Genomic DNA, 21,946 nt, shown 5'->3' on the forward strand with positions numbered 1-21,946 from the left:
TCCACTTATTTTCATCGCGTAACATTGGCTAGACATGTTGCCTAGCTCTTTACTCGTTTCTGCCCAGAACTTCCTTCCTGTCTAGGGGTAGAGAAAAACAGGAGTTAGATGCAATAGCTGCGCCTCAGGTTGGCTGCTAAACTACGGTAGTTAGTTCTCCAGAACTCCGTAGTGGTGATGTTTATTAAGCCAGCACGATGTTAAACCGATCCACGCGTCATGTGGGATTTGTAGATTTGAAAACCAAAATTCCCTCGCCTCTTTTTCAAATTCCTCTTTGGGCCGGTGTCTCATACCTCGCCAGAAAGCACCAATTGGCCGCTTCTGTTTTAAGCGCGCAGAACGGAACAGGCAGAGCGCGCGCTGATTAGTGGAAGGAGGAGAAGGTCGGGAACGGGAGGCGGGGGGGAGAGAATCGGAGGCGAACGCTTATTGTTTAGATTTAGCTCCCGCCAGGGACAGAACCGGAAAGACGGATTGGTGGAGGAAGCGGAGGGTGTGGCTCCGTGTGAGGATTAGGCGGGTAAACTGAGGCGCGAAGTACTGGGATTGGCGGTGGTGGGCTAATTGTCGCGCGGGGATTGGTGGCTCCATCGCTCTGTCGATAAGCTGGCTGCGTACGGGGAGTGGGTTTGCGTAGGGCTGGAGGGTCTCCTAGACTGAGTGGGGAGGGCAAAAGAAATCTGTCATGGCGCGGGTGTCAGTCCTGGGAGTTTCGTTGCTGGAGAACCCGAGCCCCTTCGGCCACCCGCTCCGCTTCCAGGTGCAGTTCGAGTGCGGAGAGGCGTTGCCTCATGGTGAGTCTGGTCGGAAGCGAAGCTCCCGCGCCCTGAAGCCTGTCCGCTTGCCTTCCTTCCAAAGACCCCGAGTTAGGCTCTATTGCACAAGCCAGCTGCCCGCAACCGGCCCCTGCCCCGCTCCTAACCGCCCCTCCAAGCCGACCCCGTGGCCTTCCCTGTAGCCTTGCCAACCTAGATCTGGCTATCCATGAACTGGGGACGAAGCGATGGACTAGTGCGTTATATCTTCTAACTGGCTCTCTTGTATATATTTGTCACTGCCTTCCTCCGAATTCGGTGCTATAGGTTTTAGTCCTGCAAGGGTGAAATTAGCGGTAATATGGTAAAGCCAGCCCGGTTGGGGCTCTCCTGCTCATTCTGCTGAGTGAGACCCAGGGCCTCTGCCCTTAAGCCCAGCCAACACCACTGTTTGTCTGGTCTAAAGAGCCTATGTGGTGTAGATGTTAAATCCTCACTTAGCCTGGAAGCTCACTGGGTGACATCGAGCCAAGCACATACTTGTGGTCCAACCTACATCCCAGGGCTTTTAGGTTAAAAGTGTGTGCGTGAAGACCTATGTATGTCTTGGTAAGTTCCTTGGGATGAAAGGTAGGATATAAATTAAATAAAATAGCCCTGGGGTGGTTGTTGTTGTTTTTTTGGGGGGAGAGAGAGGTTAAATTGTTGGGAATCCCAGTGCAGGCTATTTCCTGACTTCAGTTGCAGCAACTGGGCAGGAAAAGGTATAGTTGCTTGATGAGACTAGCACAGCTCCAGAATGCCCATGTTCTCTCCCCCTAGAAATAATAGCCCTGTTCCCTATTCCAATAGGAGAGGGGTTTTTTAACACTAGAGTGAGAATTAGTCTGGTTGTTAGCCAGCAGTAATCCTGGGAGATGGACCTAGTTGGATAGCAGCTGTGACCTCCTGCAGCATTGGAAGTCGGTAACTTCCGGGGTTGGAATGGAGTTGTACGCTATAGTAACTTCTCATCTGAGTTCCTTCAAATCAGTTAAATATTTGGGATTTGTTATGGTGTTTAATCTTCCTTGGTGCTTGCAGAGGTCTAGTGTGAAGATGGGGAACCTGAAACCCTCCAAGAGGTTTGTTGGGTTCCAACTCCTATCTGCCCTAGCCAGCAAGGCCAGTGGTCAGGGATGAGTGGAGCTGTAGTTCAGCATCTGGAGATCCCCACTCCAGATTTAGTGCATAAATGCTTGCACCACACTTAAGAGAGCAGAAGTTCTGTTTCTTGCTTGCTCATTTTGTAGGGCTCATGAATGCTTTTGTCACAAGAAGCAATTATCTGGTCACTACTCCTCTAGAACTTACAACAGTACTACCCTGGTGTGCAGACCAAAAAAATACTTGGTGGTATGGCTTGCCAAAGAAGTATCTGTATCTGAGATGTAATTTGGCCTGATTGCTTTATAACCAGAAAGGAGTCCATTTGTTTCAAAATATTCCTCTACTTATTCTCCTCACTCTTACTCCCTCTGTTTCATACACACAAAGCTTTTTGGCCTCCTTTTCTTAGGGGTAGTGGTTCTTAGTGATGGTTCCACATTCATGGGAGAAAGATCTGATAAATCCCTTGCTACTTATAGGGTAGGTTGTTATTGCTGCTAATGCCAAAATGTACATGATGTTTTATTTAGTAGCATACAGGAAAGGATGAGTCTGTCTCCAGGAGCTCACATCTAGCTAAGTACTACTTGAACTGGACCCATTCAAATGAATTGACTTTAGTTAATCATATCAATTAATTTTGTTGGGTCTGCTCTGAGTAGAACTACATGGGATATGACTCACAATTTAAACATTAGCCCCCAGGAGACAGGAAAGGGAGATACAAGCATAACAAGGGACAAATGAGAGCAAATGCTGTGACACACATTTAGGCTTTGTTTCAGTTTTGGGATGGATGTTTAGAGTTCATCTAAAACCTTTATGGGAAAGTTGGTATTTGAAAGTGGAGTGCTACTACTACAGATATCTTGGCAGGTGTTCAGGCATAAGAGACAGCATAAGAAAATAGGTGGAGTCATCTGAGAATGCTGGAGTTTCTTAGGTGGCTGATGGTGGTAGAACTGGAGAAGTAAATGTTGTAGACAATAATATTCCAAGAGATAAGGAGAGAGAGAGAGTGTGTGCTGGATATGGAAGAAGTAGTAGTGCAGTTCTGTTGGGCTTATGACTATTGTGGTCTTTGTAAACTGCTAATGTGGCAGACTACTTATTTTCAAGAGGCACTGGTTCCCCCTTTTAAGAGAATGTTGTGGCCTTCAGAAGCTCAAGCCCCTTTTTTATCCTTCTGCCTATTCCACGCATGGGGCCATGCCCATCACTTCCCCTGTCATTCTTTTCCTAATTGTGGATCTTCAGCTGTGAAATTGAAAATCATTCCCCCTCTGAATTTCACTCCTCAGTGATCCTTCCGCTGGATTTTGTGAGACAAGTTAGACTTGGTTCAGGGCTGTTTTGATGGAAAGCTGCTGATTCTGTGTCGGGGAGGAGTGGGCTAAACATGTGTGTCATTTCACTACAGTGAGTGAAATCTGGCGTTCTAAATGCTTGTTCTCATGAAGGTTTACAAGGCATATTATTTCCTTAATCTTACATTTATTCTACTGTGAAAACAAGGTTCTCCTCTTAATGCCTAAGCTTGAGGAACAGCATGGGAAAGCCACAAGATGTAGGTGAGGATCATATTTTTGCGATGCTTCATGCTGTGCATGCTGTGTTTTGATTCCACAGCTTTGTGCTACAACCATAAAAGTTGGTGTTCGGTATGTAGTTCAATATTCTGGGAATTGAAGCTTTTGTTTAAAAAAACGAATTTAAAGTCTTACAACTGCAAAAAGATATACTTGAAAGTGCTGGGCAGTGCTTTTTCAGAAGCTGCAAGAAGGGAACAGGAGGGCTGGCCGGCCTGGTCCCTTTAGGGGATATGCCAAGTGCCTTCCCTGAATGTGCACATAACTTATACATAGTGTAAAGTTTTGGCTTTGTTTTTTTAAAAGCACAGGATCTCCACAGGCCTTAATGAGACCAGGTTTTTCTTAATGGTGGTGAGACTAGGGAGGGGGGGAGCAGAAGATTGCAGTGACATCTTTTACTCTTGGGCAAGATGTGGTGAAGATGTCCTTCATTTACCCTTTGCAACAGAGCTTGGTAGCTGCTGTAGGTTTTCTAAATACTGTGTGGGCAATTGCCAAAAAAGTTCTACCAGCAAAGTAGTGAAGTTCATAGAAACAAGAGTGAGCTGCAGTATAGGATCAACTTCCTGTTTTAGATTCTAATCTCACATTAAAAGAAATAATTTCTTTACCGAAAGCCAAGATAGTGAGCAAATGTGGCTACTCTGAGCATTCCTCACAGCTCCTTGTAGTTCCTTGTTGCTCCTGGTGATTGATCCCTTTTCTAATATCCCTTTTGACTCCCATGGTTTTTGGCACAGAAACGTTGCCTTTATTTATTTATAACCCCTGATCATTGGGTGCAAGATCTTGTACTTAGCATTACTATGTCTTGTGAGAGAGCTGTTAGCCTTCATAGTTCCGCCAGTGGTCTATCACAGCAGATTGTGCGCCATATTTTCTGACTTTTATCTAATGAGATGATCCATAAAGGTTCAAGACAGGCATAATATTAAATGAGAAAACACGGCAGGTTTTTCATAGCAGATTCTTTGCCCATGGTGGGAGCCTGGCTTCCTTCTGACTTCACAATTTGCTCTTCCCCTATGCAGGCAAACTGCCTGGAGTTTTTAGAAAAATAATTGAAAGCCCCATGTGCATATTGGTTTTTAAGTGCATCTGCACCTTTAAAAGATAGAAACTGTAGAAAAGATTTACAAATCTGTTCTAAAGATTATGGGGAAGAGTCCTGGTGATATGACGAATGCTGTCCTTAAGTAGGTTCTACTGCAAACTTGCAGACTTTGACCTTTGGAGAGAAAGGTATCTGTACTGAACATAGTGAGGATGCTTCCAAATTGACCAATTGTTCTGCAAATGTTACATCAATCTTCATCCAAAATTTTCCCTGTCATTGTTTCAGCACATGAAGTAAGAGGAAGCTGTGCTGAAAAGTTTATTTTGAGACCCACTAGAAAACAATAGGAGTTGACAGTTGTGTTGGCTTGCTTTGTCAAGTCTTCTTCTTGAACAGATGTATGCATTCTCTGAACACTGATACTATTGGTTTGTCTCAATGTATTGGCTTCTGAAGTTGAAGGGAAGTTTCCGTAGGTAGTCTAGGATTGTGGTTCCCCGCACTCTTACCAACTGCACCCCTGTTATTTTTATCTTTCAGATTTGGAGTGGAAGATCATCTATGTGGGCTCTGCAGAGAGTGAGGAATATGACCAAGTTCTTGATTCAGTTCTGGTGGGACCTGTTCCAGCTGGGAGGCATATGTTTTTGTTTGAAGTAAGCTTAGATCTGTCTTTTGGAGAAGGGAAGGAAAGAAAAGCTAAGACTGCAATCGCTGTAGATTTTTCTCTCTAGATTCAGGCAATGAAGGAGGACTGCCTAGTTCATTTGAAAGGGACTTCCTGCTTCAGTTTGGAGCTGTTTTTGTTTTGTTTTCCCTGGTAGGAAAGTGATTGCTGCCTGGAGAATATAATTGAGAAATCCAGGATTTCATTGTATCTGTGAGTGAGCAATAGCATGTGTACCCCAAAGCAAAAAGTAGCAGCAAAGTCAGGAGTTCATGCTCTTTTAATTGTGGTTTAATTTCATGAAAAAAAGATAATTTTTTGGAATATGTAAACATTCAAAAATTACCATGCAAATAAAATCCATCATTAGTGTATCTCTTGTGTGTGGGGAGAGTGATATCAAGGTTGAGAAAGTATGGGTTACATCAGCTGTGCAAAGTTGCCCAGTATTGCTATTCTAATATTGTGGAGGAGGTGACTGAAAGAGAGTAGTGTGTGATGACCCTGCAGTGTAGTCCAGTGTTATCCAGTCTACTGGCGTATTGGGTGTTTTAGGGAATTGCAGTTTGGGGTGGCTGTTAAGTTTATTGTAGCTGCAGTGTGGGTGGCCACAATGATTATTTGTTTTTCCGCCTATGAAGGGGAGATAGAGAGATTATTGGGAGTGGATTGTTGCTGCTGGTATAAATACTTAATTGGGTGCATTAATATGAAAGGCTCAAATCCTTTTTTGCTAAAAATAAAAAAGTGGCTGTTTGACCTGTGCTGATAACATTGCTGTAGTTATTGTAGGGTATAGCTGCATTCTGGGAAGGTACAACTCTTAACAACATAGTTAGCCACTGCTTTCGGGCAGCGGTTCTTGTTAAAACACTAGACTGAGATAAGGCTAATGAAATTAGGGGCCTAGTTCATCAGCTTTGGAACTGCAACTGCATTGCTTATGACAAACCCCATCTTTTGCCTTTCCACCAACTGCAATTGCTCTCTCTCTCTCTCTCTCTGTCCCCCCCTCTCTCCCTCTTAACTCAGCTGCCATGAGGATAGTTATCTAAACCTTTTGCGTGATTTTTCTGAGGCTACTTATATTTGCTGCTTTGTTATGACACAGTACCGAAACAAATAAAAAACCTTTGATTATGAAACCTGATCTGTTGGCATTTCATGTATCACTTTGTTCCTCCATCCGAAGCTCATTCCTGGTTATATATACTCTATTGGATCTTGAATGAGGACTCAGTAGTCAGTTAGGTTTGGACCCATCAGGCTTGGGTTCAGATCCCTGCTCAGTCTAGAAGCTGAATGGGTAATGTAATGGCTTAATATTCTTCAAAAATTGTCATGAGAATGGGAAATATCTCATGAGTGCTGCTTTGAGTTCTTTGGAAGATGGACAGGATGTAAATAACCCTTACCTTATTTTGCTCTCCCTTTCCTCTTCAGGCCAATGCTCCCAACCCCGAACTAATCCCTGAAAGTGATGCTGTGGGAGTTACAGTAATACTCATCACTTGCACTTACCTGGGCCAAGAGTTCATCCGCATTGGGTACTATGTCAACAATGAATATATGGATCCTGAGCTAAGAGAGAACCCACCCCTCAAGCCAGACTTCTCCCAGGTGAGACACTGATGTGATAAGAGCAGGCTCAGGCTATTCTCCCTCTTGCCCATCATGCTATCCATGTCATTGCCTTGGGAATTTGGCTGGGTACCCTTAACAGTTTTTTGAGCTGTGCCTTTTAGGCTGTTGTGAAGGCAAAAAACCCCCTTCAGTTTATATATGCAGTATGTGCACCGTGGAGGCAAGATGAGGAGTAAATGCCCTAAGGCAGTGTTTTTGGAAACAAGGGTGTGATTTTCAGGGTGGGATTCCTTCTTTATTACTCTCACAACTTGGAAGGATACAGAAACTGGGGAGCTAGGGAGTGGTGGTTGTGAGAGAGGAGGAGGATCAACAGGAAGATACTGCATGGAGGTTGTAGTTGCTGGGTAGTGCATTCAGCGAGGCTGCTGTGCTCGGGGACAGGAAGTAGCTAGTAAGTTTAAAAAGGGAGGTGTGATTTCCAAAAGCTTAAGGAATATTTCCATATAAGGAGTGACTGAAGTCCAGTTGACAGGAGCATGATGAGGGTGGGGAAGAGGTGGTTCAGCTGCTTTTTATACCTAAGGGAACATTGCTGTCTGGGGTTCAAATGTCTTTGCCCCCACACCAAGGAAGACTCGTGACACAAGACTGGAATAATGTTATATTTATTAAATATAACATACTAGATCAAATGGAATACAGCCAATTATCAAATTAAAATACTTCGGGCAGGTGAGGCTAAGCCTAACTATGAGGGATTATACCCTCACCTTCTAAAGGCAACAACTCTCCTCAGTCTGTAACTCCAGAGTCAAGGACATGGGTGCATTCCTCCCTCCTTGCTCTTAGAGCCAGTTATGTGGTTCCAACCTCCACACCATGGCCCCGCTGTACAAGCGTTCACCATGATGCGCAAGCCGGTCCCACCAGGACACTACCCAGATCCCCACCAGACATGAAGCCCTGATGGTTCCCTAGGCAGTGCCCCTTTTCGAGAATGCCTTAAACACCTCAGTTTAACCCCCGAATACCTCACCTGCCCGAATTCTATGCCACAAGAGTGGATCAGCTAAAGCTTGGTCCACTCAACCCAAAGAATCTAACAAACCCCTTAATCCCAGCATCAAATCCTCTAAAAACAAATCACACCCTTGTTCTGAAAGATGAACCCCATCATCCCGAAACAATTGTGGGACATGGAACCTAATCCTATCATGAGGAATGTATGCCCCTCCAAGAGATAAGACCAAAGCCCTGACTTTCCTGTTCACCCATTTCCTGGATCTGTCGATCCTATTAGGATGAAAAGCACCCCTCCACACCCTCCTAACTAACATATCAGACCAAACCAATAGGAGATTGGGAAATGAACGAATAAGCCACGTGAGATCTCGAGTGACCTTGATAAGCAGGTCCATCCCTGGACGCTGCACCAAGTCATTTTCCCCCAAATGAATCAACAATACATGAGGCCGATCCGCCGAAGACATAATCCGGCAAACTGATGGCAACAGCGCATCCCATAACATTCCCCTCCGGGCTTCCCATCGAACTAGCTACGGCCGAAAGCTGCAGCTGTGTTCCAGGTATCGACGAAGAGGCACGCTGGTGCGCCCAAAACAAGATAGAGTGGCCACACAGTACGATCCTCATGGGGACTGAGAGGCTCAACAAACCTAATGGAAACAAAAAACACAGTGCATTACAATTAAAACCTGACATAAGACTTAAATGCATCGGAACGCCACCTGCCAATCGCCTGGATATCGCTAACGCTGAAGCCCCCGAGGGCCGCGGCCGTAGCCGCACCAATCCGAAATGAATGTAGCCCATAGACTCCAGCATCGCGACCACTGGCCAACAAGGCCCGCCGAACAACGGCCCAAAATTGAAATTGAGTCAGGACTGTACCATCCGCATGTATGAACAGATAACGCTGGCCCGCTGGCCGAATAGACAAGAATTGCCGCATTGCAGACACAGGGCATAATTCAGGGACCTGGCAAGTGCGCAAAGACACAATACTGCCACGGCCCTTTTGATCCATCTTAGAGACTCGTAGGGAAAACCTCACAATATCAGCACCTAGCGTGCAATCGCAAAAGCATAAGGCCCTATAGGCAACATCGCGCTTAGAGGGGACCAATACTTCACTAGGGCGAAAAGCACCATAGAACATCGTCAGAGTTACTGCGGCGAAAAGGTGCGACTCATACTGAGATGAGCATAAACAACGAAATATTGCCAGGATCTGGAGAAGGACATCAGGCGTGATTGGCCTCCTCCGGTCAGCGGGCCTGGGAGCGGAACGCGACCAACCCTCAAGGACCTTTCTGACCCTAAAATTTACAGAATGATCCGGCAGTCCCCGCGCCTTAGAGATAAAGGCCAGCGCTGAAAGGTGCCCAGCGATAGTGGAAACAGAATTGTTGTGCCCTTTTAAATATATCATAAACTGCAATAAGTGCGGAACAGGAATAGGCCACGCCATAGGCAATGCAGAAATGGTGCGAAAACGCTGGAACTTCGCAAAAGAACGCTCATATGCTTTTTGAGTACTGGGAGCAAGGGCGGCTGCAATAGCGGCCCCGACTTCTAATTGCCAAGGTTCCACAGGAACGGTGGGACTGGGACTGGATCCAGTTCCGCTCCAGGTGCAAGCTCCCGAAAGCGCGCCATCTGTAAGCGGGAAAGAGCATCAGCAACGCAATTCTGTAAACCTGGAACATGCCTGGCTACGAATAAAATATTGAAACGCAAGCATTGCAAGACAAAGGCTCGCACCAAGCGCATAAAGCGAGGTGACTTGGAAGTCTGAGCATTGATAACGCTAACTGTGGACAAATTGTCACACCAGAAACACACTGTATGATTTTGAAATACTAGCGGCCAGATATAAACCGCTACAAGTATTGGAAAAAATTCCAAAAATGTCAAATCAGAAGTGATCTGGGATACCTGCCACGTGGCAGGCCATCTTGCAACGCACCACTGGGATCTAAAAATTACCCCGAAGCCGAGGCCTCCCGCAGCATCTGAATGCACCTGTAATTCAGCTTCCAATAATAATTCCTCCCGCCAGAAAGAGAGGCTGTTAAATTCCATCAAAAACTGAAGCCACATATTTAAACCAGCTCTCATCCCAGCAGTAATTCTGACAAAGTGGCAGCGAGATTGAACAACCTTCATGGCGTCACAAAGACACCTGAGGAATGCACGACCAGGTGAAATAACTTTTGATGCAAATACTAAATGACCCACAATTTCCTGCAACTGAGCCAATGTAATCTTTTTTAATCCTAGAACCACGCCAAGCCGTTGCCGAAGGGCAATCAACTTTTCTTGTGGCAAACTCGAAGACTGAGCCACAGTATCCAACTGGATCCCTAAAAAAGTTAAAGAAGTAGTAGGACCCTCAGACTTTTCTGGAGCTAAAGGAACCCCCAATTCTTTTGTTAAAGTTGCAAAGGATTGCATCAGATGGAGGCAATGTGAAGACCCAGCTGGCCCAATAAACAAAAAATCGTCCAGATAATGAGCAGAGAAGGATGAAGAGGCTTTCCTCCTCAATGCCCATTCAAGAAATGTGCTGAATGCTTCAAAAGCAGCACATGACACAGAACAACCCATTGGCATAGCCCTATCTACATAAAACTGACCCCGAAATTTAAAACCAAGCAAATCCACATCCTCGGGGTGAACAGGTAGGAGGCGAAAAGCGGTTTTTATGTCGCACTTAGCCATTAAAGCGCCCCTACCGGCTTTGCGAACTACTCTCACTGCCTCATCAAAAGACGTATATCTAACTGATGTGTAGGATTGAGAAATCCCATCATTAACAGAGGCGCCTTTTGGGAATGACAAATTATGGATTAAACGATATTCCCCAGGCTGCTTCTTGGGAATAATACCTATAGGAGATATCCTCAAATTTTTTAAGGGTGGAAAAGAGAAAGGGCCAGATATCCGGTCAGCAATTATTTCCTTATTAATTTTTGCTAACACCACCGAAGCCATGTTGCTAAGAGAGGGCTGATTTGATGAGGAAGTAGCTATCCTGGGACCCTCAAATGGAATACGGAAGCCTTCCTTGAAACCATGAAGCAAAAAACTAGCAGCTTGCCTATTGGGGTAAAACTTCAACTACCCTTCCAAAGGAATTAACCTGATCGGGCTACTGGCCTTGCGACGTACTGCCGCTGTTGCCAGACCCTCGTTTGGGCTGTTGCTGTTCCCCTGTACCCTGTCGAGCTGTACGCGCTCGCTGGCACGATGAGCTGGGGTGGTTGCCCCCACATGAACCACAGACGTGTCTGAACTTACATGGCCGTCGGAGGCAATGGCCTGTACTGTTAAATCTCCAGCAGACATGCTGGGATTGAACCCACCGCCCGCCTTGGCCTGAGCCGAAGGCGGAAGTTTGTGCACGTGCTAATATATGTCCACTATCAGCTCTGTCTCCTAAAGTGGGCCTGGCGGGAGTCATAGAGCGGAGCCACAGGCCCGTGTGCTCGATATCCCAACGAAGGGTGGGGTCCAACGCTGATCTCTGCCTAAAATTTTCATCGTAACGCAACCAAGCGGTTACAGAAAACTCACGGAAGGCCCAATGAACAATGTCCTGATATTTAATCATGGACAAAGCTCTAGATGGGTAAGCCTGAGTCATAACGCCCATATAGATAGTATATGCGCTCAACCAATTAGGCCACACGCGATCGACCTTCCTTTTCATGGCCGCCTCACGCTCCTTAAGTTCCTGACCTTCCTTGGGCTTCATCTCATTTTCACGAAACAAAAGAGTGAACAGGTCAATATATTCCCCACGCCAAATTTTTTCTTTTGTAGCTAACAGTAAATGGTCACCCAGGGGAAGGGAGTTATCACCATGTGGATAAACTCCCTGTGGGAGAGGCAAATACACAGGAGATTGCGCAGAAGAAGCCACAGGCGGCTGCCAAGGAGTCACGGCAGCCGTCGGCCAAGGTAATTGGGGTTGCTGCGGAACCAACACACCACCCATAAACACTAACGGGTGAGTAGTATTACTAGAGAACTGAGAAGCCGCCATTGGAGTGTCACGAGGAGGAGCAATAGAATCCTGAACCTGTGTGTGAAGAGTATGTGACTGTGCAATTTGCTCACCTGCATAAGCAGCCGGAGAGGCAACCACTGGGGGTGCGACACACCCTGAAGCTCCCGCAGGCAGAGCCGTGGCCGCCGGTGGCGAAAACGGCAGTGGCGCTTGAAGAGGCCCAACAGCAGGTATGACTGGAACCGCAGGAGAAGAGATGGTATCTGGAACCGCAGGCAAAGCAGCTGGCGACCCAGCTGCTAAGGGCTCTTCAATGGGTACTGCAGCTTCAAGAACACCAATCCTGGAAACCAAATCAGCAAGAATACGATTTTTAGGCACTTTAGAAGCCAACCGTGCAGATTTCTTACCTGCTGGAGCGGTACTTGTACCCGCATCAGCGTCCAGCGGCTGCCTGCGTTCCTTTTCCAGCACCTCAACTCTAGCTACCAACGCACGGATGGTCCCCAAATCCTCATCATCATCAGAAGACATGTCCTGCTGAATTGGCGGGTGCTTTGTAGTCTGCTTCACAACACGCACCCCTTTTTTCTGCTGAGCTTTCTTGGGTGGCATATTTGTAAAGATCAAATAACAACAATTATACAACTTACCAAATGCAAGTGTGACCTAATTATGAATTTACCAACTCTTTTTTTTTAACAGTGCACGTACAGTGCAATATAACTACAATCCACCAATTAACTTAACCTATTATTATTATTACACGTATTAATTATTATTTATTTATTTTTATTTTCAGGTAAGTATTATAAGCTGGAATTAAGGGGGGGTGGAGGATTTAAGGGGAAGGGAAGTGGGGGGGTGTTTGATAAAGGGTATTTATTAAACTCAATGAAATGAACAAACAACAACTTTCAAATGAGTTTTAACTAACAATATACCTTAAGAATAAATTACCTAAGCTATAATTATGAATTTATGCAATATTATGCTATAAATATAATTAAGTAACTGCACAAGAAATCCAGAGGATCAACACACCACTTTAAACGCCCAGAAAATGAAAAGGGGGGGGATTAAAGGAAAAATAAGGGAAGGGAAACAAAAAGGGTGGTGGAAGCTATGAATTAAAGGGTATTAATATACCAAAACTGCCTTCAAATTATAACTGAATATAATACAATAGCAAATAAATAAATATATATATATAAGCAATTGAAATATATATTTATCTAAGAACCAAAGATCACTGAAACTAACTAACAAAGCACCCAAACACAAGCAACTTTAACAATTTAAAAACAAACCGGAAGAGAAGGGGGGGGGCAGAACAAATGGAATCAAAATTTATATATATAACCAAGGGAATATAACAACCAGGAATGTCACCACCCACAAACACCGTAAGTAAAAAACAAGCTGGGCTTTTCACGAGCAACAAACGCTGTAAAGCGCAGGCAATACAAGGGAAAACAGCCGGCGGGCGCGTGGGCGGAGGCCCGAAGCCCAGCTGATCGTCGGGGCTCAAAACAACAACAGAGAATGATAAAGAGCATCGAGAAAGGGAGGAAAGAGCAGAGAAAGGCAAACAAGGCACCCAGCAAGGAAACGATCGCCAACGGAACGCTGAAAGAGCCCCTGCAAGCACGAACCAGCAGTAAGTGCCGCAAGGCAAAAAGGCAAGCGCGTGGGGAAAGGAGCAGCTTTATATCCGCTGCTCCAATCCCCTCCAGATTGGATGTGCGATCTCACGTGGCGGCACGTCTTAACTTCGAGAACCTTCCCGCGTCTTCCCTAATTGGGGTGCAGGCAAATCACGCCCCTTTACAGGAACGCCTTTGTCACAGTTAAGATAGAGCAATGGGTGCGGAATCTTTTTCAGCCTGCAGACTTTATTCCCTTTCGGGACACCTTCCAAGGGCACAAGGGCAAAATTGGACAAAGCAATGAATGTAAACGTTACCTTTGTACAGTGGGCTAGTTTCTATACGCACACTTGTGCACCCCTCTCTGTCTTCCATCCACTGTTAGGGAGGATGCAAAGCAAGGCCAGTGAGGGGTGTATCCTGAGGAGAATCCAAAGGGCCAGATAGAGAGACCTGGCATTTGGCCCCCAGACCTGAGGTTCTCTATTCCTGAAACAAAGTACGTGTTGGAGTACAAAATCCTTGCAAGGCCTCCAGTTAGCCAACACAGAGTAAAAGCCCTTGAGACCCGTTCATTTTGAAGGGCTGGAAAATATGCAGGAGGACGGAAGGGATGAAGGGATGGAGATCTCAGGTATATGAAGCAGGAAGCTATGCAGTGAGTTCAGCTGAGTATCAGTTTATTATCTGCATCCTGAACAAAATGATGCATCTTGAGCAGAAAGCAGTTGAGTGTGCAGCGCTTGTGATCCAAAACAGAGCTTTGATCTTCCAGAGCTAACACTTTTGTAGAATGGGGTAGTAGTAAAGCCTAGCTACAAGCACAAACATATAAAGCCTTGTTTGCAATTGCACCTTGATCATATTATGTGCTGATTGATTTGGCTACTGCGCAGCAGTCTGAGGAAGCTTTAAATCTCAAATGCAAAATTAGCATAGTCAATAAGGTACCTACTTGGCTCTACAATTTGAGGGGGCGTTGATTTTTTGCTTGTGCTCTGATGAAGAGAACTTCCAAGTGTTTAAAGCAAATTGGAGTTGATGGGTCACAGCAGCAGATTTTAAGAGCCTATGCACTCAAAGATGGAGTTTGAGTTTCAAAATGGCACCTAAGATTTCAACTGTTGTGCAAAGTAAGTAGGTCCCTGGCACACGCCAATAAATTAGAAGGATTACCCATATGAAAAAGAATTGGAAGGAAATTCTAAAAGCATAATGGCAAGAATTCCAACAAGGAAAAAAGGGGGGGAAACAACAGAAGAAGCCAGTGTAGCTTCACAAAAGCCTTAGAGATGACCTGAAAACAAAAAAGGACACATACAAGAAGTGGAAAGAAGGCCAGGCCATAAAGGAAGAGTACAGGTAGGTATCATGGAATTGCAGGGATGGTGTCAGGAAGGCTAAAGCTGAGAATGAGCTGAGGCTAGCGAGGGATGCTAAAAGCAACAAAAAAGCTTTCTTCAGGTATGTCCATAGTAAAAGAGAAAAGAAACGATGGAACAGCTACTCGGTGAAGATGGCAAAATGATAACAGATGACAAACAAAAGGCAGAAGTGCTCAATTCCTACTTTGGCTCAGTCTTCTCCCAAAAAAGGATCTATGACCCTCCCAGGAAACATGAAGTAGAAGGGGCAGGATTGGAGCTTGAGATTGATAGACAAATGGTCAAGGAATACCTAATCACTTTGAATGAGTTCAAATCGGCAGGGCCCAATAAACTGCATCCTAGAGCATTGAAGGAACTGGCTGAAGAACTCTCAGAACCGCTGTCTATTATCTTTGCAAAATCATGGAGGACTGGTGAAGTGCCGGATGACTGGAGAAGAGCTAATTTTGTCCCTATCTTCAAAAAGGGCAAGAAGGAGGAACCGGGGAACTACAGACCAGTCAGCCTAACGTAAATCTCTGGAAAAACTCTGGAGCAGATTATAAAGCAGTCAATCTGTAAGCACCTTGAAAACAATGCAGTGATTACTAGGAGCCACCATGGATTTATGAAGAACAAATACTGCCAAACCAATCTTATCTCATTTTTTGACCGGGTAACCTTCCTTGTAGACTGTGGGAATGCTGTGGACATAATATACCTCGACTTCAGCAAACCTTTTGCAAAGTGCCCCATGATATTCTGATTAGCAAGCTAGCTAAATGTGGGCTGGATGGAACAACTATTAGACGGATCCACAGTTGGCTCCAGAATCATACTCAAAGAGTGCTGGTCAACGGTTCCTTCTCAAACTGGGCAGAAATAACGAGTGGGGTAGCACAGGGCTCGGTCCGGACCCAGTGCTCTTCAACATTTTTATTAACGACTTGGATGAGGAGGTACAGAGCATGCTTATCAAATTTGCATATGATACAAAATTGGAGGGCATAGCTAATACCGTGGAAGACAAACAAAATTCAAAGGGACTTTGAGAGGCTGGAGCATTGGGCTGAAAACAACAGAATGCAATTCAACAGGCATAAATGCGAAGGAGAAAGAAACTAAATGCACAGTTATAAGATGTCAGCAATACGACATGTGAGAAGGATCTTGGAATTGTCGTTGATCACAAGCTGAATATGAGCTAACCGTGTGATGTGGCTGCAAAAAAGGCAAATGCTATATTAGGCTGCATTAACAGAAGTATAGTTTCCAAATCGCGTGAAGTATTAGTTTTCCTCTATTCAGCACTGGTTAGGCCTCATCTTGAGTACTGTGTCCAGTTCTGGTCTCTGCACTTCAAGAAGGATGCTGACAAACTGCAACAGGTTCAGAGGAAGGCAACAAGGATGAGGACTGGAAACCAAGCCCTATGAGGAGAGACTGAAAGAACTGGGCATGTTTAGCCTGGAGAAGAGAAGACTGAGGGGAGATATGATGGCACTCTTCAAGTACATGAAAGGTTGTCACATAGAGGAGAGCCAGGATCTCTTCTCGGTCGTCCCAGAGTGCAGGACATGGAATAATGGGCTCAAGTTGCAGGAAGCCAGATTTTGTCTGGACATCAGGAAAAACTTCCTAACTGTTAGAGCCATACGACAATTGAATGAATTACCTGGAGAGGTAGTGGGCTCTCTGGCACTGGAGGCATTCAAGAGGCAGCTGGACAGCCATCTGTCGGTAATGCTTTAATTTGGATTCCTGCATTGTGCAGGGGGTTGGACTTGATGGCTTTACAGGCCCCTTCCAACTCTGCTATTCTATGATTACACCCAGAGATCAATTTCTTCTTATGTTGTCATAAAATAGTGTTACTTTGCTAAAGCTTTTATTATTTCCCTTCTCCCCTTACCCACTTATGAAATTGCTGCAGGAATTGAATGCTGTCAGCTTAGATAGCTAGTCTGAATATAAACCCATATAATTATGACTCTTTTTCTTCTTACTTCCAGCTGCAGAGGAATATCCTAGCCTCCAACCCCAGAGTCACCCGTTTCCATATCAATTGGGATGGTCCTAGAGACCAAATGGACAATATTGAAAATGTAGATCCAGGGCCTGATAGCTTCCTATCTCCTAGCTGTGCCTACATCAAAGGGTTGGCCCCTTCCATGAGTCTGCAACCAGAGAATTCCATGGACTGTATGTGATCCAAGCACAAGAATCTTAAGAACCATTCACAGTGAAGAGCAACTGACAAGCTTTTGCAGGCAATGTAGGAGGGGGTTGGGTACCCTGGCCAGTGAAGCATCTGACATGTCTATGTAGACAGACAATTCAGAGTTCTTTTCCTATTGGGGTTTGTGACAGATCTGCCTTCCTGACCATAGGTCTGTTGTTCTGCCGTAGCATTTCATGGTCAATATGTGAATCCTTCAGCCACTGACCTTTGACAGGCATTTAGTCTAGATGACTGAGCAAATAAGAATCGTTTGTTCCCCTCCTTTGTGCCAGATGTTCTGAAGGCTGCTTTTTTCCCCCTGAGTAACAATTTTCTGGGATCTAGCATAGTGGGTGCCTTCACTTCAAGACAGTTTTTTATGCCAACACAGCTAAGCCTTGATGAGTTGCTTTTGACAGAATGGCTAGATATTGTAGCCAGGTCTTGATGCCCCTCAGGTGTAGATAATTCAATCCCCCTTTTACAACCATTGTTTTGCTCTTGTGCTTAGTAAAAGGTGATGGAAGATGAAATAGGAGCAGTATAGCTTGCTTATTACATGAGGGTTCTAATGCTGTTTTTGAAAGCTCACCTAGTTAGTACCAGTTGGCTTTGTTTCTACCACTATCCCAAAAGCTGCTCAAGGCCAGGGCCAGCAGGAATTGTATCAACTCCTTTATGCAGTGGCTAAGTTTACAAATCCCTTCACAGATGCCCTTGCCCATAGGAGTATTGAACATACCTTTCTCATAAGGTCTGCACTTGTTTATTCTGGCCTGCCTCCAGTCCTGCTTCCTTGTTTTCAGTTACTCTATACCCTGATACTTGACCTGGCTATCTCTCTCCCTGGTATTGTAGAGATGAATGCTGCATATAGGTCTTTTAAACATTTTCACATATGTCCAACCAATAAAACTTTTGAACAAACTATTTTGTAAATTCTAGTTGGTTAAATACTAAGAGAACCTTACATAGATCTTATTGTGAGTGGTTGCTCATTTTGGCAAGGTTAAAGGAGTAGTATGGATAAATTTTACTTCCTAAAAGCAGAAATGGCAAAATCTCATTGTGTGCAGTGCTACAGAGCTATAAGACTTGTATCAACTGGCAGTGATTTAAATCAGTTAACTGGGACAGTTTTCCATTTGAGGCATGCAGTGTTGTGTGGCAGCCTGATCCAAAGGTGTTTCTAGATTCCCAGGCGTAGGTCATGACCAGAAGACTGTTTTCAACCTGCAATTAATGTGGTATCGTAGGTTCATGTCTGTTTATTTTATAAAGCAGCTTGCCGTTGGTTTAGATCAGATATAATGCCAAACCATGATTTGATATGCCCAAGGTTACTCAAACCCATGTATAATAAAATATAACATTAAAACGGTAGTACAAAATGGAAAGCCAATCTAAATGAGACAAAAGACAGCAACGCAAAATGAGAACAACCCCAGGGGAAAAACTCCAGAATAAAACTGCTCAATAAATGAATGCTTTAATGGCACTCTTAAAAATAAGCAAAGAGATATCACTGAGTCCTGTCCTGAATCACTGCTAGATCTTGCCTCTCAGAAAGAAAGTACCTGCTGGAAAGCACCCCTTTCAAGATTGCTTGAAGCACGAGCATCCATTAAACTCAAGAGATACTCTTGTACGTCAGGTAAAACATGTCTAGTGTTCCTAGACTCAGGGAAATGAGTTTACCTCAAAACAATGGATTGTCTAGTAGACTGAAGTTGGAACTCCTATGGTTGGTCCACAGATTTTAAACGGATTTAAACACTCCTTCATTTTTCACTGCTAAAACGTTTTCTACCTGATCATTATTCAGCATGTATATGTTTGATTGTGTGGTTAAAAGTAGCTTGTGAACCAGTGGTACTGCATAGATACTATGAAGTTCAATTACAGCATTTTTTGTAGTGCTACATTTGTGACAACTGGTGGAAGCATATCCTGGTCACAGGCCACTTTCTGCAGGCGTTCATATACACAAGACTAATTACCCTTGTATCAAAACTTGGCAGAAAGCAAATGTGTGAACTGGCATACTTAGGATGGAAGAATGAAACTGATCCTTGAATGATCTTTGCCTGTAGGGTCTTACTTTGGGCCATAGGGATTCCAGGATTTCCTTAAAGAACCCTTTACTTGCTTCATACTATTCTCCTTGTAAAGCTGGCTGCATGTTATTTGTTTATTAATTTGTGAATCTCTTTTTACATGTGTGTCAATGTGATTTACAAACACATAAAAATAGCTAAAGTGTTGTTAAAACAGTACAAAAAATAACTGAAGATAATTAATTTTGTATATTTAAACCTAAGGCAGAGACCTTTTCATCCCATTGGAGAAGCTTGTTGAAACAAAATCTTCCATTGTTTCTGGAAAGTATAGATAGTAGGTGCCTGTCATATCTCATCAGGAATGCTGTTAACAGTGGCAGACACGCTGGAAGCCCTGCTCTGAGTTACTGTGGGGCTTCTTATATTTTGGAGACTTGAAGGAGAAACTCCTGCAGAGCACAGTGACCTACTAGGTACATAAGAGATAAGGTGGTTTCTCAAGTAACCTGATCCTGAGCTATATGGGGCCTTGTATGTTAAAACCAGAACTTGGCCTGGTAGCAAATTAGCAGCCAGTGCAAATCCCACAAACAAGGTGTTGCATACTGGTAGTAGGTTCAGAATGCTGCTTCTTAAAATGTACCTGTGCTCTGCCATGCTGCTTTCTTCCAGTCTGTCAATATCTGCAGTATTGTATGTTCCACTTCATCTTCCTTTTCCAGCTTATGGCCACCAGTAGAAACCTCCCTCTTACATAGTATGTGTATGTGAAGTTAGGAGCATAGGAAGCTGCCTTATACTGAGTCAGGTGAAGGGTCCATCTAACTCAGTATTGTCTACACTGACAGGCAGCGGCTCTCCAAGGTTTTAGGCAAGAGTCTCTCCTAGCCCTGCCTGAAGATGCCGGGAATTGAACCTGGAGCCTTCTGCATACAAGGCAAATGGTCTGCCACTGAGCTACAGCCGTTCCCCTGAGTTGTAGTATCTGGAATTGTTGGGCCAAATGTGGTGGGAAAGGGACCTATTGCACGGATTCAGGGATTCCTCTCACACCTGTCATAATTGTTTTTCACTTTATAGCTTCAAAATTGGAGCTACTTCTAGCTCATTCATAAATGTTAGCTAACCCAGAAGGCAAGCTTCTCTGTTACTAGGGTTGCCAGGTTCAATCCCTGTGACTGATCCTGTATGTTTAGGAGAAAAGAAAGTCAGCCAAGTGCAGGTGTTCTTGCAACCCTGTGATGGGAAAAACCACAAGGTGGAATCCTCCCTGCACAACTTTTAAAGATACAAAAGACCTCTTGGAGGCTGGGCCTGGCAACCAAGAGGTCTTCTATATCTTTAAAAGTTGTGCAGGGAGGAGGGAGAATTCCACCTTGTGGTTTTTCTCATTACAGGGTTACAAGAACACCTGCACTTGGCTGACTTTCTTTTCTCCTAAAGATACAGGATCAGTCTCAGGGATTGAACCTGGCAACCCTATCTGTTACTGATACGAGCTATAGAAAGCCCATTATACTTGTGCTCTGTAGTGTGTGGTGACTTCAGTTTGCTTTCAGATGCAGTTCAAGATGTTAATATCAGAAGCTCAGGAAACCTGGGAACCTGAGTGTTCCCAGCCTTTATAACAGCAAGGTTTCCTGTGTGAAGGACAAAAGTGGTTCAGCCTCCTCTAATGTAGCTAAGCCCCCCCCCCCAAAAAAATGGATTGAGTGGTGGATCTTGCTCAGGCAGGGGCTGATGAACCAGCAGAGCCCGTGAAGGTTCCTTTGGAGGAATGGAATCTGAGAAAGAAAGCTGAAGGGAAATAAGGCTTGCATATAGATCTCCCTCATTCAGTACAGATGGATAGCTGTATAGCTCTCAACTTTGCCCAGATACCATTCCAGCTGCCCAATGAAGGTGGAGGAAAAATCTTATATAATAACACTATCCACACACCTGTTAAGAATATATTTTCTGCCCAAAGATGCCTCATCTTCAGGAAGCTGGATCATCCTTTAAAAACTGAAATTCTACAAAAACTTATATAGGTGCTTCTCCTGTGTGAAAATGAGACAGTGAAGTCCCCATACAAGAACCTCATTAAAGCATATATATGAATTGGACCCAATAGGGGCCCATGCCTTTGGAACTTCCTACCTTCCTCAATTTTATCTGATTTTTTTCTTTAGGAAACGGTGCAAAATACTCCTTTAGACTGTCTTCTGCTACACAACAGGGATCTCTGATTTAGACTACTTACCACTTTAATATTCTATGCCAGTGTGTCTCAAATGCTGTGCTCAGTATTGGAGAGGAGGGGGCGGCAGACTGAGCATGGCATTGCTAATAGTCTTAACAACACAAAAAGTTTGGGCTTTCCCTCTATTTGTGTTCTCCTGATGGATAAGAACCCCAGCAAGAAATGCTCTTAAACCTTTCCCTGTCAAAAGAGAAAAGTATCTTTAAAATCCTTTTCAAGGTCACCTTTCCTTTAAGCTGTGTCTAAATGAAACTCTTCTCTTGGCACAAGAAGATTGGGAAACTGCATATAAAAATGTACTCCAGTTGCCTGTTAGGGTGAGGATGGGCAAGAAATGGAGGGAAGCATTGAGAGTGCTTATGAGAAAATCTTATTTTTGCATGCATAGTTGTAGTCAATGAAGTCCTACTTGGAGTAGACCCATTGAAATAAATGAACCTAAATTGACCATATATATTAACTTCAATGGGCCTATTCTGAGTAGGACTAGCCACCCAAATTATTCAGTCTGCTAATGTCAGTCTTAGCCAGCTGCAACCACAATGCCAAAGACAAGCCA

The 21,946-nt window shown here is 44.3% G+C and overlaps 1 protein-coding gene across 1 annotated transcript; it reads left to right on the top strand.

The window, feature by feature from the left end:
• Nucleotides 1–531: 531 nt before the first annotated feature.
• Nucleotides 532–18,009, top strand: ASF1B (anti-silencing function 1B histone chaperone). Its single transcript, XM_061616633.1, has 4 exons — nt 532–797; nt 5,097–5,212; nt 6,667–6,843; nt 16,874–18,009. Exons 1-4 carry the CDS (start codon nt 689–691, stop codon nt 17,069–17,071), a joined length of 600 nt encoding a protein of 199 aa, XP_061472617.1. The 5' UTR covers nt 532–688; the 3' UTR covers nt 17,072–18,009.
• Nucleotides 18,010–21,946: the final 3,937 nt, after the last annotated feature.

Source organism: Rhineura floridana, chromosome 3 (assembly GCF_030035675.1).
Source record: "Rhineura floridana isolate rRhiFlo1 chromosome 3, rRhiFlo1.hap2, whole genome shotgun sequence".
Classification (NCBI taxonomy): Eukaryota; Metazoa; Chordata; class Lepidosauria; order Squamata; family Rhineuridae; genus Rhineura; species Rhineura floridana.